This window comes from Pygoscelis adeliae, unplaced genomic scaffold, assembly GCF_000699105.1.
Source record: "Pygoscelis adeliae isolate BGI_AS28 unplaced genomic scaffold, ASM69910v1 Scaffold98, whole genome shotgun sequence".
Lineage (NCBI taxonomy): Eukaryota > Metazoa > Chordata > Aves > Sphenisciformes > Spheniscidae > Pygoscelis > Pygoscelis adeliae.
This window is the reverse complement of record NW_008825547.1, coordinates 6,737,170-6,753,223: the sequence shown is the minus strand read 5'-3', so window position 1 is coordinate 6,753,223 and position 16,054 is coordinate 6,737,170. Positions and strand designations below refer to the sequence as shown.

Genomic DNA, 16,054 nt, shown 5'->3' with positions numbered 1-16,054 from the left:
GAAAGGTTTAGCACTGGCAAGGGGAGTGCATGTTCCTGATCACACCATAGCAGTGGCCTTGTGTTTGTTACCACTTTTTTTCACCTTTATTACTTCATTCATATCTGAATGTATGGAGTTCAGTTCCTCTGCTGACATGGTATAAAACCAGAGGGGCTGAAATTATGGCTTTGTGGAAGGGAGGACAAGACTGCCTATGGGAAAGAACAAGGAAGGTGTGGAGATGGCTTGTAACTGGAACTCAACGAAGAAAACCATGTTGGTCTAAAAAGGTAAAAAAAAATTCTTGAGCTTCCTGCTTTGTTAATTCAGGCCATCAACTGCATGTCCTGTAAAGTATGTGAGAGTACATGCCTTGTAAAGTACACATGAGAGTGGTTCTACTGGACCAGACCAAAGGTTCCTCTGGCCCCAAATCCTTGTTGTGATAGTGGCCAGCAGCAGGTCCTTAACAAGGGGTTCGATACACAGCAGGTTGGCAACGTTAAAATAGAAAACATACTAATTTTCCTCTAAAAAACAAATATTTCTTCTTATGTATATTGATATGTTAACTTCAAAAATATGGTAGTCAGTAGCTTAGAATCTTACAATTTCAATCAAATCCTGAATTTTGACCCTCTAGAGATGTATTATGGGATATTGTATAAATAATCCATATGTGTTTTTCAAATAGATTTTTATTGATCATATAGCATCATAACATTACTTGGTGTTGTGATTTATACTGCATGTATGAAAGATAACTGGCACCACATGTGCTAACGCATGCACAGACATGTGTCATCCACTGTGTGTCTGCAATGGAAAAGTGGAAAAGTGATACCATCTTTCTATAAAGAAAAAACACCAATGAAGATATTTGCATATTACCTTTCCCTTAAAAATTAATCTTTAGTGGTGCAAGTTTGCTCAGCATGGGCAGAAAATAGGCAGTTACATAAGAAATAGTTCCAGCAGGAGGCTAACTGGCTGGCTTTGCCTTCTGTCCCCTGTTACAAATGGACCCTCCAGGAAGTTTCCAGGGCTGAGATTATCATGGTCTGGGAGCAAGGGATAATTGCTTTTTACTGCCCTTGTGGTTGCTGCACTTATTAAAAATAAAAACTGTGAGAGTACAATCAGAATTTAAGACAAAAATTTCCTCTTCCTCAAGGAGTGATTCCATTTTCTTCTCTTTAGGAATCAAGTCTCCAGTCATGGCATATTAATTATGATGCTCCACTTGTTTTATTGGCTTACCCAAAAGAGGCAAAATGTCTTGTATGGAAGACCTTTAACAACTCAATTTTTAGGCTAGTTTATTGGAATGTCTTTACTCCTCCATCCTTTCCCTGGCCTCCACCTCTGTCTGGTCTGTTAAATTTTTAGGTGCCTGTAGCAGACGGGTGCTTCTACCACTTCCTTCCTCGTATTATCAAGACCATCCCAGAGATACATGGTTGGGACACTCCCATCAGTGCAACCACGGGAGCTGATGACTCCCTCCTCCTCCAGCCTCGCCAAGGTAGACAAGCACCCTGAAGCAGTGTGACCATGGTGGCAGGGTAGAATTTACCTCAACGTGCTGTTCAGCAGTTTCATGGAGCTCAGCACCCCCCACACCATGCACATCTTGACCGAATTCATGCTGTCCACTGTAACTCCTCTGGGATCACCCAGCCTGCTAACGGCAGCAGTTTCCAAGCATCCCTCATGCTGCTTTGAGGTGCTGGAAGTGGAGAATGCTCAGCACCTACCAGGGTGTAGTGAAAAAAGCAACTATTTTTATGTAAAATGCAATTGATACAGAGGCTTAGAGTTCAGAGGAAAGAGTCTAAAATAATTCATGGCCTGGGAAAATAATATATCAAGAAATTATTAGAATTTAAAAATTTCAAATGTATTTAAGGATTCCAGCTCAATATCTCCACTCTTTTCTGACGTTTCTACTGCATGTAGCCTATTAAATAGGTAGTCAGAGAATTACATTTTTTTCCTCCCCTGACTCTTTGCAGTCTGTTCCTACTGCAATGCATGAATTTGCCTTAGCTCCTTTTAATTAGGTTGGCAAGTTAGAAACGGATCAGAGTATCAGACATTTAGAAAACTTGATCTGGGAAAAGCTCTGACAAAAAGTATTCTGATCTCTTCCTATGAAGTCTCACCTCAAAAAACTCCTGTTTATAAGAGCATTCGTTCATGGTTGCCAGCTGTTCCCAAGGGTCAAAGGGACAAAGAGCCAAGTGGGATGTCATATTGTTTGGCTTCATACTATTCTGTTGATATAACTCTGTTATAATGTTCTTTTGCAGAACCCAGCTGTGAGGACGACATATACAGCCCACGTAGGTGTATGGGTCATTTTCTAGGGACAAGGGACAAGGGACAAGTGCTATCACAACTGCATGCAGTTTCTCTTTTCTGCCACCCAGACATAAACTCTCACAACAGAATTTTGGTCTTTTGAGACAGTCTGGGAAGGAAGGGTGTGTGCGTGCATGTGTGCGTAGGTGTTTGTTGTGTGTGTTGTGTTTGTGTGTGTGTAATTTTCTTAATCAACTGTCCTTCTCTCCAGTTTATAAAGCTTGGGAATTGGATTTGGTTTATTTTCTCCACAGGAGGGAGGTGGCACGCACCCACTTTCCAGTCTGCCCTTCGTTTCCCTTTGTTATCCCGCAGGCCAGCTCCAGCAATTGTCTGTCTCACCCACTGGCACCGTCCTTCACAGATCTTCAGTCAGCCCTCGGCCCGACACCATCCAGTCACCTTCTCTTCCCTCTCAATATGTGTTTGATTGCCCTACCCTCCCTTCACTGATTTTTTTTTTCCCTTTCACTCAGGCTTGTCTTGATCTTCAACATATGCTTCATAACTTTCCCAGCTGTTGTTTTTCTTTCTCTTTTTCAGACATTTTCTCTCTCTTCTTTGATTCCCTTCTCAGCCCTATCCAGGACTGTCATTCGTGTGTGTCATCCTTCTGTCATTCATATGGACTACAACAGCCTTCCCAAACTCAGCTTCCATAGTAAATGGTATTAACTGAATTAAGTTGCCGCCTCCAAGCAAATTAAAACATTTCAAGACAAAGCTCCCTTTCGTCTTCTTTGTCCAACGTTTAATATGCACATCTGTTACTGCCCGAAATGAGTATTCTGCTTATGCTACACTTCCTTCCTCTATTACTATGAATTCTGCTACCATTTCAGACCTCAGTAATGTAAAAATGTAATATGAATTATTTTTAAAACAGTGTGCTTCTAGGCTATTTATTGGTCAATGCAACACTTGAACTACAACCTCAATCTGCATTACTGTAAGCAACTCCCAAAACAGAAGCACTATCTCTTAACCAAACCCAAAGACTTGCTGTGTAAAAATCATTCTGGTGTTAGGGCTGGCCATATTTCAGCCATAATCTCTCATAATAAACAGCTATGAGGCTGAGTTACTGCCACAGTTTGCCTGTGTCTATAAATCAGTCTCAACAGATGTTTATTCCTTCATATTCTATTAAGCATCTGAGATTATCCTTGAAATATATTGGAATAATCAGCATTTGAGACATATTCATTTATACCAACAGGATCTGCTGATGATAATATCCTTGTAATTACACCACTATGAGCATTCTCAGCAAGGACATCATTTTTTCTATCGCAATCCTTTAAAATATTTATAGCTGTCGATTTACCATTATGTCAGAGTATTTCCTTGCCCTTTCGCCTCTCTCAATACACTTTCCTACAGAATGGTAAGTATCTGACATTTGAGGCTCCTTCGATAATAAAAGAGAATTTATGGCTAGCAGCTGACTAGGGAATGTATGTCATAAACAAAGCAGCAGTTTTTTCTGTCTGACTTACAGAATTTTTGGAGCTATGTGACAGCATCTAAGACACAACGGTCCAGACATGAAGACAGAAATTAATCACTATTTTGCTGCAAAAGACAATGGGCAACCTTTTCCCCCCCTACCCCAAGACCCTATTCACAGAGGATCATGATTGGAGATAGCCCTCGTGCTGGCTCTCTATACAGAAATAAATTTTACTCTGGCTGAACAACCTTGAAGGAAATATCTTTACTTGGAAGATTAATGAACACCTTCTGCTGAATTACTTGTTGGCCCAAACCCCCCATTTCCCCGGTGTACGAGCAGGATATATTAGAAGGCAGTAGCAGACCTAGGAACAGCTGCGGTAGTTAGTGAAGGCTTTCCTCCATCCAACAGCCAAAAAGACACTCTTATCTGACTCCTTTAAAAGCTTCAGATTCACTAGAGGTGCATCAGAGGAGTGAGGGCTTAGGTTTGGTGAGACTGATGAAATGAAAAAGTGTGAGAAAGAGTATTCGTAATCCAGCACATGGCGCATTTGGTTTTATGTGAAATCCTGGTTCGGGTCTCATCAAAACTGTACGTTTGTATGTAGCATGTATTTGTTTTACAAACTGGGATTTTTTATGATGCAAATTATTTCATCAGAAAAGTTCCTGACAAGATCAGTTTGGCATCCTTGCCTGTCTTTACTACCCTATGATTTGCATTTAAAAATAAGGTGCTCTGTAAGCAATGGTATATGTGAAGCCTTTGCGGGTTTTGGGTGAGTTCACACCTTGTAGTTGGATTATTCTGACCTCTGAGGACTGAGCTCTGATCAAAGTGAACGATGGCCCTCCCCTGCATGGATTCTCTAGTGTACAGTAATATAGTTCGACATTTTTCCTCTCCCTCAGTGTGGAACTAATCTGGTCTTTTTCTTTTCTATCCATCTGCTCATTTTCACTTATTCAATACCTCTGAAGTTTTCTGTTCTGTATCATATGTGATTAACATTAACTAACAGATCCAAAATATACTATGCAGGACATAAAAAGAAAGTGATGACATCATCTCTAAGAAACTCGTCTAAAAAATAGAGCAAAATCAAACCAATGCAGCACAGGCTAAATGAATGAAAACCTGGCACCATGATAGATCTCAGCTAGTGATTTGGAGATAAGAATTATCATTCCTTGTGTTTATTTCCTAGTCATCAAGGAGGTTTTGGTCAAAACAAAAATAACCATCCTTTTCAACGATGCAGAAGCAAAAATAAAATTCTTGCCAGTGAACTTTGCAGATGACACAAAACCCATGCAATGATAATTGATGAGGAGGATGGGTTTAGCTCTGCAGAAAAGCGTGAATCACATGCTAGACTGTGCCCACATTATGGATCAGAATGTATGACACATTTACCAGTGGTGTTTGTATTTTAGGAAACAGTGACTTGGAGGCAGATTTGAGCTGAACATGAGCTCAAAATGTGATAGAGTAGCTAAGAAAACAGTGAGAATCTTATATCTAAAAGGAGGGAACTACTGAGCAGACGATATGGTGTTACCACATGATGGTTTATTAGTGAAAGTTTGTATTCAGTTCATCCATCTGCACATTAGCAACAACGCTAAAATGATAGGAAAGGTCCAGAAAATAATGATGAAGAGCATTAGCAACCTGGAAAATCTTCCTAATTCTGCGAGTAAAGAAGTTCAATCTATTTATGCTTTGGCAGCATAAATATATTGCAAGACATTAAGCTAGTGCAATACTTTGCAGAACGTTATCTTTGCTGTGCTGGCTGCCCACAAGTATGTTCTTTACCTTTTGGACAACACAAGGTTGTTTTGCTTTCAAGGAAAAGAGGGCTAGCTGTTTTACATTCACTATGGTTAAAAGTGAACACAAGAACCACTGCTGTGGAGTAGCTAATGTACTATCTTCTTGTTGGCTGACAGTAACTTACCCTACAGTGCCGCATCCTCAGTGAATTCAAAAATAGGTTAAGAGATGACATGGTCAGGACACAAAAGTACAAACATGGGAAGCTGTCATATTGTTGTGGTCCTTTTAAACTAACACAATCCAGCAGCTGGAACCTGAAGCTGGAAACGTTGAGACTAGAAATGAAAACCTAGTTTTCTAGAGATGTTAGATCTATCAATTACATTCTTGAAGCTAAAATTACAAATGTTTCCAAATGATCACATAATTTTATCTGCAACAAAGGAAATCCCTTCGGAATATCTTGGATCCGATTTGTCCAAGCAGTCACATTACACACATAATTACATTTCCTTTTAAAAATCAATACATTTGTAAGATCAAAAAGTTATGAGGCTGCTTCTCCCTCCTTGACATGTGATCCATACAGCCACCATACCGCCAGGAGTATAAATGGTAAGAATGTCTGGACTGAAAATCGGTTTGTGGATTATAACCATGCTGACTTTAAATGATCCTTTATAAATTACAATTTCTTTATAAATGACCCCTTATCATTATGATTTAATGATAAAGAAAGAGAAAACACAGACAGTTTTAAATGAGATTAAAGTTAGGAAAGGTATGCTGAAGGCTGAGCTCTTACTCTTGCCTATCAGCATCACAGCATCATATGAATTGATTGCATTAACATTCAGCTGAAATGTAAGCTTGTAAACATCTTGCCATCACTGAAGACATGTCTATAGAAAGGTTGCCCAAGGTATGTGTTTGTAAGATATACACAATGCCTGCTTGTTTGGGTTTTTTTGGGAAGTATATATGAATATATATTTCTTCTGGTCAATAACCTGCTTCCCCTCTGCTTAACAGGACATTGCACTCATCATTTCCCATTCCTTAACAGCTTTTGGTCTTGTTGATTTAGACAGTAAAAAAGGAGCAGGTCATCCCTCTGTTTTCTTACAGCCTAAATCCTGTCCCAAATCCCTGCAACAGTTGCAGTGCTACAAAAGCCCACAGAAATGACACTTCTTGTCATTTGAATCCATAGAGGAGCTGAGCTTCAGTGGCTGCAGAGCGGTAAAATTTTTAATTTCACTGAGGAGTCTTAGGAAAGTATATCCTATCCTATTAGCCTCAGCCTTTCTTCTTTGAAGGTTAAAATTACATTTTCAGAAACAAGGTATCTTGCATGCAGGATCACTTTGGGTTTTGCACACACACACATTATACATGGATGCATATTAAAAGACCTGCAGAAAATTTGAGGCAAAACCTGACAGGAGTCAATGTTCTGTCAAAATCCCAATGCAGGAGCCTTAGACAGCAGCACTCTCAGCTTTCCCAGGGCAGGACCTGATGTACGAGGTTAATCGCAAGGATTCATTTTGTTGAGGGATCAGAAACCAAAAGCTGGCTCTATATAATACCTAAATCCCTTAATGCAACCAGCAGAGCCACAGTGCTTCTGTCCTCTAAAGCTGATACTTTCTATTATTTCAAGATACCTGTTCATTCATCTTTCTTTCCAGGCCAATTGCTAAAAGAAGGTTTTTGTGGTTGGAAGAAAGGCAAGCTCACAGTTCAGAAAGACAGGAGATGATAAACTGCTGACTGCTTTGTAGTCAATAGGACTTTTATCACTGTCTTCAGTTCTGGATTTCACCAAATACTTTTGTATACACAAAGTTACATTTCTGTAACTTTTTCTGTACATTTTTTTACAAGAGCTTTACATGCAAAAGAAAATTAAAAACACTTCTGAACTCTGTTTTCACATGCAGATGAAAGGTTTTCTCAGAAGACAACTAGCATGAAGAATTGCAGGCATATGTGTATTGTTCTCTAATAATTTCTATAACATAAATTCAAAGCTCCAATCTATTGACTCCTAAGGATGAGACACTTTCATGGACAACTTTAGACGGTGCCAAGTCAAAATCCTACCTGGAACTCATCAGAATTTATGATACTCAAAACCTGAATCTGAATTTTGTTTTTTGGTCTGATTTTTATCAAAAATCAGAAGAACACATGGCAATCCTACAGATGACTACATTTCTCCATCTCACTGTGAAGGCAGGTAAAATGGAATGGAATGACTTCCGATGAAGAGGACAATGTGAACATGATATTCTTGGACTAGCCCCTTTTCTCCGTATCACTTCAAATAGGTAGTGAAATCTGACTAATCACATTAACATTTAAGGACATAATTTTATAATAATGGCTGGGGGATATCTTTGTTCATACTATTCTGTAAAGAAATGACCTGAAGAGAAAATACACTTTGCATGGATCTCCCATTTATCAGACTAGCAAGCATACAGTAAGCAGAGTGTGTAGAATTTACAATACAGTTTGTGGAAATCTCATAACGCAGGCTGTAATTTGTGAAATGGTTAAAACAAAAAAAATGATCTGTTAAGAAGTCTGGAGACAGAATAAATATGGTCAGTTCCTTCTGCACCAGAAAAGCTACGAGAACGCCCATATGTTTTGAGACATTTGCTTTCTGTCAACCTGTTTGGCCAGTCTATGATATTACTGAAGCGATTATATAACAGGCATTAATGTGTTTATAGCAGACAGACACTATCTGGCTAAAACCTGGAAATATTTATGGAAAAAACCATGAGCTACTTATCTGACACACTGATATACCCTTATCTCTCAATGGTGTTATGTCTGAAGAATGAGAGGTGATCAGATCAGATGAAAGTTTCTGTGAAATGGACTCATGGTTACAAAATATTTTACTGAAAATGGCCTTGCTGCTTCAAGTATGGTCACAAATATTCTGTTACAAATTGAGCGTGAGCGTATGTAGAAAGATAAGGACACTATCTACATTTACCTACTCTGATCCCAGTTGGCTGCAAAAAGCAGAAGAATCTTCCTGCCACAGTGGTCACGATTTTCCAGTACTCCTGGAAACCCATCTGTCAGAGCCCGTTTGATTCCTGGATCATCAGCCTTGAAGTTTTTGAACATATCCAGATTTAATTGGCGGTACTGGAAGTACTGAGCCAGCAGTCTGAAGGCCTCAGTTTGGTGAAACTTTCTGGCTCGGAGAAATCTCAAGATGAAGGCATCATCTGTACGTAAAAACCCAATGTCAGGCCTTGTGATGATCATGTCCCTGACTTGCTGGATATCCTGATGCAAAATGTCTGGGTTTTCATTCAGTTCCAGGCGAGCTTTCTCTATAGTCTCTGGACTAAGTCCAGCTTGTAAGTGGGTCATCTCTGCTTTCCAAATCCTTAACTTCAGATATTTTAGTAGGAGAAGTGCTGATCCCATTCAATTGATGGTCTGCTGTGAGTGTGAGCCATTCAGAATCTTTTTGCTATCAAGCTGCTGTTTAACAAATGATAGCAAAGGGCTTTTCTTATTCTTGCAGAAAGAGTAACAGGCAGTTCACATATAGTATAATCCATCCAAATGAATGTTGTTTATTCCATCACTTGCTAAAAGAAAAAGCAAATATATAAAAGAAAGATTAAATATGTGTATAAAGCTTACAGAAATGCATTTCTGAAATTTATATAGCAATAAAAATGCTTTGTGTGCTTCATATGTAAGAGGATAGCAGTCAAATAATTTCAGAATGAGTGCATTTAAGGTAAGGTAGTCACTGACATCTTGAATGTATATATTCAAGCTTTCAGAAAGTCATCTGATTAATTGACAATTAATACTAAGCCGTATGAACTTACTATCAGAATACACTTTGCAAAGTTGTCTTATAAAAGTGTGGGAGTTCCAGCATCCCATAACTTCAAGCCCAGGATGACAAAAGCAAAAATAATAGTAATTTTTTTCCACCCCTAACAGAAGCTACATTTCAGCTTCCTAAGTATGCAGATTTACACTTATCATAAGTATAACAACTGTTTGATTTGGTTTTATCACCCGTACTATCAGCTTGTAGTTTTCCTTGAATTAGTCCCTGAGCTGATTGTAAAACTGATTAAAAAAAACCCAAAACTCCACCAACATCAGGGGTATTTTCTACTTGGTAAACCCTCACTGAAAATATTTCCCACTGAGACTTAATACATCTTCATAGGAAACTTCCCATGAATAAAGTGTTTGATGACTCTAATCCAACAGGGTTGGTGTTTTAGTTTAAGAGATGCATTTTATTCCAAATTCTTTTTTTTAGTATCTTGTAGCTTTCCTGTATACCTAGTTCTGAATTTCATTTTCATTCCTGTACTTTACCTACAATTTGTTTTTACAAGTGTTAGAAGAAAAGCTGCTTAAACTGTTATGTATGAGCAAAATGGTACAGTGAATCTCTTACATTTCAGTGACATAATTAGCAAGAGGCTGTCATTGAAGTCTGTGTAGTTACATTGTGTGAAATAAGATCAAGGTCTGTTCCAATGTGAAATGTGTGTGAAGAAAGATCAAGATCCATCCAATTTTTCAGCCATCACAAAAACAGACAAGCAAATAAAACCCCCACTGCTTAACTGATCTCTTTCTCTTTCTAATTTCTGAAAAAGAAACATTGGTTTAAAAATTAAAAGGGAATCCCTCAGTGGAAGACATACTTTATTGTATTTGAAGAAAGCTGTTTGGAAAGTTATGAATTATTTATAGCAAAACAACCATTTCACTCAGCTACTCCCCTGGGTTCAGCATTCTCATATCAAACAAAGGGAACAGCGGCAGCCAGAGCATTTCTTCGTCCAGGGGCTGCTCAAAGTTACACTGCAGGATCTGGAAGTCAATCAGCACAAGGGATGCAGGAGTCCCCAGTTTTGTGAGCTTGCATGTCATTGATAAAAACTACATTTTAGATGCCACAGCTGCAGCCCTGGGATGAGATCCATAAATTTGAATACAGAGAGTTTCTGCATATTTGCTTAAAGGACATTTGTGGTGGGAGATAAGCTTTTCATTCAACAGCAATGTGCATTAAACTTGTCTGTGGGTGATACAAAGGAGAGTTTGTTAAGCAGTCTCTTTCTGTATTCACTGTGGTGCTGGAGTTAAGAAAAGCTACCTGCAGGGCAGAGTATCCAGTGATTCATCAGCTTGGGAAAACTTGGGAAAAGGCAGAGCTGGGAGGAAAGAAGGCTGGCTGCCTTTTACAAGTCACTATGGAGTGCAAATGACTCTAGAAAAACAGGCCCTGAAGTTTTGAGGGGGTAATCTATGGGTCCAGGTTATTCAATTCTTAAAGAAATGAGAGTTGTATTAAAGGTGGATGGCACACATAGAAATAAAGTAACAGTTATTTGCTTTCCTCTTGCCTTTATTAGACTAAATTAGGATAACTCCAACGGTATCAACTGAATTCCACTGATGTAGGCCATGGGAAAATCAGGCAATATCTTGTGCTTAAGATCTCAAATTAATGGTGGTATTAGCATTTTCTTGCATAAATCATGTTTTTAGTTACAATTGCCTCCATGAGCTAGTTAGGAGAGCTCAGTGGATTTAAGTGTGACACTGTCACTGGGGGAATGTAGTGTAAGGATTGGTTCTTTTCCTAGTTTTAACAGCAAGTCGTACCTTAAGGAAGCTGGTTGTGATGAAGGATGCTCGGCAGAGGGGTGGAAGCAAGGAGCTTATTTGGGGTCTGTGACAGCTCTGGCTCAGGGCTCAGTATGAATTTGAACACCTTTGGAGCTCCTGTGACTTAGACTTACAGAATCATAGAATCACAGAATGATTTGGTTTGGAAGGGACCTTTAAAGATCATCTAGTCCAACCCCCTTGCTTTGGACAGGAACATCTTTCACTGGATGAGGTTGTTCAAAGCCCCATCCAACCTGGCCTTCAACACTTCCAGGGATGGGACATCCACTACTTCTCTGGGCAACCTGTTCCAGTGTCTCACCATCCTCATCATGAAGAATTTCTTCTCTATATCCAATCTAAACCTACCCTCTTTCTGTTTAAAACCATTAGCCCTTGACCTATTACTTCAGGCCATAGTAAAAAGTCTCTCTCCATCTTTCTTATAGGCCCCCTTTAAGTACTGAAAGGCTGCAGTAAGGTCTCCCTGGAGCCTTCTTTTCTCCAGGCTGAACAACCCCAACTCTCTCAGCTTTTCTTCATAGGAAAGGTGTTCCAGCCCTCTGATCATTTTTGTGGCCCTCCTCTGGACTTGCTCTAAGAGATCCAAGGACTTGTTGTGGCAGTTAAATGTGACCTCCCAATGGGTTCATCCATTTTCTGAGAGTTTATGGGAGTAGAACTGTCCCTTCCTCTGCTCCTTTTCTGACTCCCATCTCCACCAAGATGCTTCTTTGGAAATAAGGCAAATTCTTTAAAGGTCACCTGCAGTCTACTCCAGAAGAAAATGGGGTTAGACCAAGGAAAGAAAGTCTGTCCCTTCAGATTTCCTTACAGGATCCCCAAGCATTTAGTGTCGAAAATAATGCTACTTATTATCATTAAAGTTTCCTACTGTTCTTACCTTTCTGCTTTAAATGCATTAGCACCCTTGATGCCCAGGATGATCCCAAGGTGAGGGAGATATGGTCCTCTCCTGTCAGATGTTGTTGCCAAAAAGCAACTTACAAATACTCAGTCTAACAAAAGATAAATTTTTAAATGCATTTCAGAGTTTTCTCATAGTGAGCTGAGCTATAGCCATGGGTTACAGCTTACAGGAGAGCCTCTATAGGTTATCCCAATTATCAGCCAGAATAGACTTTGCACTAAAATACTTTCTTGACATAATGTTATATGTTGCAAAATAATCCAAAAATCCAAAATATGTATGAACAATGTTGTTGCTCTCTGAATCATAACACAAATCTTGGGGTTAGTAGTAATCCACTCTAGCACCATTGACTTCAAGAAGTCTGATTTATATCAGTGGATGATTTGATTCTCCCACTGCTTACCTTGACAATAAATTTAATGCTCCATAGCTACCCAGTTTAATTGTCATTGTGCTTTCTCAAATGGTACTGATTTATTCTGATTCCCAAAGGTATAACAGAAGCACCTTCTCCATTTTCACCCCCTCCCACACATGGCTTTTTCTCCTTCTCTTCCAGTGTTGTGCACAGCTCTGATCCATCTGCCAATTTTTCAGATGTTTACATCTTTGTTCGGCTCTTTTTTTTCCACCCAAATGAAGATGCTGGCCTTTTTTTCCCTATCTTGAATATTGTTGCTGCGTGTTGGCACACTAGACTCTTTGTTATAGTCTCAACAGCTGTTTTTCTGTGTTGTGACTCTTTGTTCCCAAAGGACTATTTGCTTTCCTAATGTCTTTTCACAGCCACTTACAATAAATCATCCCTCCAAAGGAACAAAACCCAGCTTTAAACAAGGAAAAATAATTAACAGAGGTTTGAAACATAACATATTAATACAGAAAAAAAAGGGAAATTTCCACCAAAATTGTGGTGTCACATACCATTTCAGTTTATTCATTTTCATTCCCAATAAGAGAATGACAAAGGACAGAGAGTGGCTTTAGCATGGGTAAAATACTGAAAGTGGGATACAGTCTTCAGACAAACAGCTTATATTTTTGCCTGACCCTCAAAAATAAAATTTAGTTAACAATAAAATGTATAGTAATATTTAATAATTAACTAAAATGAAAATAGTATCTTAAGGAAGTATATATAGCACTTTCCATCCAAAGATCTTAATATACTTTACTGCTCTCTCGTCAATGACAGCTTCTGGATCGGCGTTCAACCCCTATTTGCTCTACATCCCCTGGAAAATTGGCCAAAACCTGCTCTCAGTGATGATGATGCTTATCTGGATCATTTTGTTCCTGCCCGTTTAGCTGTCCCTGCAACACCATTTGCCTCCTTAAGCACTGTCCTTGTGTCCATTTGGCCCTTCCCTGTCCACTCCAGTTCCAGAAAGATTTTAGTTGCCTCTGTCTACCAAGTGTTTTCCATTCAGTCCAAAGCTATATGCCATGTACCGCATTCATTACCACAGCTTTCAAAGGGGGAAGGCACTAGGGTTTGATCCTCACCTCGTATTAATAGGCATCACTGTTATGATTTGTCTCATTATATAATTCCTAACTCCTAGCATTCATATAGATATTAGCTGCTACAATCATGCCAGAAAAGAAGGGAGTGGGCAGGGAGGGAGGGAAAATGGTAATCTAGAATGATTTCATCTCGGAGTGTGGGTGTCATCTCATTAAATTGCTTTTTAAAAAATATTTTGATGTTAACTGTGGAAAACATCTTGGGGCTATGTTCTGCTAAGCCGGGATTGCTCCGTAAGGGAAGGGGAGGATGAATCCATACCTGTACACTTATAAGAATGGCTCCTATGGCACTTTGTGGCCTTGTCGTACCTTAGTAGAAACCTGCACTGGAAATTGAGAGCTCAGACATAGAAAGGGACATACCCCAGCTCCGTGAACTAACTTCAAAAAAGTGATGAGAAAAACTGACTCTCTCTTGTCCTTGGTTGCTGGATCCTGACATCCTCCAGATGAAGTACAGAGAAGTACAGCCCTGAGTGATTGGCCTGAGGTCACGGAGGACACATTTCACAGAGCTGGAAACAGACCATATGTCTTTTGAGCCGCAAGCTTACACGTTAACATCTGGGCAATCTTTCCCCCCTATGTGTAATTGCATTTCTCATAATGCATCATGAGAAAAATGTAAAGCCATGTTGCACACAAGGAAATGGAGAGGTAGACTGCAATGTTCCCAGTGTCCCCAGTGTAATCCCCCTAGGCTTCAATGGCACAGTCAAGATCCCAGAAGTGTACCATGTCTTTATATTTTTGTCAAAAGCAACCCCCCTATGGGAGATCCAGACAGGTCTATCTCACATCCCAAGTTCATATCCTGACTGCTGTTCAGATTATCACAGAATCACAGAATGGCTGAGATTGGAGGTCATCTGGTCCAATCCCCCTGCTCAAGCAGGGCCACCAGAGCAGGTTGCCCCGGGCTGTGTCCAGATGGCTTTTGAATATCTCCAAGGAAGGAGACTCTACAGCCTCTCTGGGAAACCTGTGTCAGTGCTCGGTCACTCTCACAGTAAAAAGTGTTTCCTGATGTTCAGAGGGAACCTCCTGTGTTTCAGTTTGTGCCCATTGCCTCTGGTCCTGTCACTGGGAATCACTGAAAAGAGCCTGGCTCCATCCTCTTTGCACCCTCCTTTCAGGTATTTGTACACATTGATGAGGTCCTCCTGAGCCTGCTCTTCTCCAGGCTGAACAGTCCCAGTTCTCTCAGCCTTTCCTCACAGGAGAGATGCTCCAGTCACTTAATCGTCTTTGTGACCCTTCATTGGACTTTCTCCAGTACGTCCATGTCTCTCTTGTACTGGGGAGCCCAGAACTGGATACAGTACTCTGGGTGTGGCCTCCCCAGTCCTGACTGTTATGAACATCCCCTGCTTCCCTGTAGCTCTTCCCTAAGGGACTAGATTCTCCCAGTCAACCTAGACGAGTTAAATATTGCAAACCTTTCTCCTGCAAGTCCTACTGCTCCTGTAAACCTTCACTAGGGAATTGTTGTTTCTCTTCAATATGAAGACAGGGAATGTTTGTGACTGTAACAGCTGTGTGGGGAATTTGATGGTTTCTCACACTTTCCTGGGATGTGATCGCCTCGCTCTGGTACAATAACAAACATTTCTTTCAGTTCAGTAAAAACAGTACATCACAGATTCCTATTCCCCTCATATTACAGTCTCCTTATCAGCTTAAGACAGTTACAGGTTACCCTCAGGCCACATCTCTCTGTCCAGTGGCAGTAATTTAGCCATGGCACAGCACAAAACACAGCAGCAACTCGGCTGATCTTTGTAGCTCTCTGCACGGTACATAGGGCACTCACGTCTGCAACACCGACCTGCAGTTGTCCTGCTGTTGCTACAAGCTGACGGGCATAAAAAGAGACTGACAAGATTGTCTAATAGACATAAAATAAAAAAAATTGCCTCATTATCTTTTGACCTGAAATGTCCAAAACTTATTGCCTACCTGAATATTAAGGAATAAGACCACAAGAACTTAAACAACTTGTAAATAAAAAGTTAAACAAAACACCTGTGAACCTAATGAGATTGTGTCAATCTTTCTCCAAATCATAGCTTTAAAGTTATAAGTATTCACCAACCACAGATAAACTGCAAATCCCTATGGGAACGAGAGGCCCGCCCTGTGGCATGTCAAAGAAACAGCAGGCTCTGAGAGACTTCCATGTCAGTCATGAACTACTCCAAGTGTCACTATACAAAAAGCATCCTGGCCGCTATTGGACAAAGAGGTCACTTTCTCCAATACTATAGAAACCTCTTGCAGCTGAAATTATCAGCAGTATGCAAAAC

The 16,054-nt window shown here is 39.9% G+C and overlaps 1 protein-coding gene across 1 annotated transcript in view; it reads right to left on the bottom strand.

The window, feature by feature from the left end:
* The window catches only part of CLVS1 (clavesin 1), a 101,535-nt gene extending 92,540 nt beyond the window's left edge, over positions 1-8,995 (bottom strand). Inside the window, exon 1 of the mRNA XM_009332088.1 lies at positions 8,607-8,995. Coding sequence (XP_009330363.1) covers positions 8,607-8,995 — 389 coding nt within the window. The remainder of the gene's footprint in view (positions 1-8,606) is intronic.
* Positions 8,996-16,054: the final 7,059 nt, after the last annotated feature.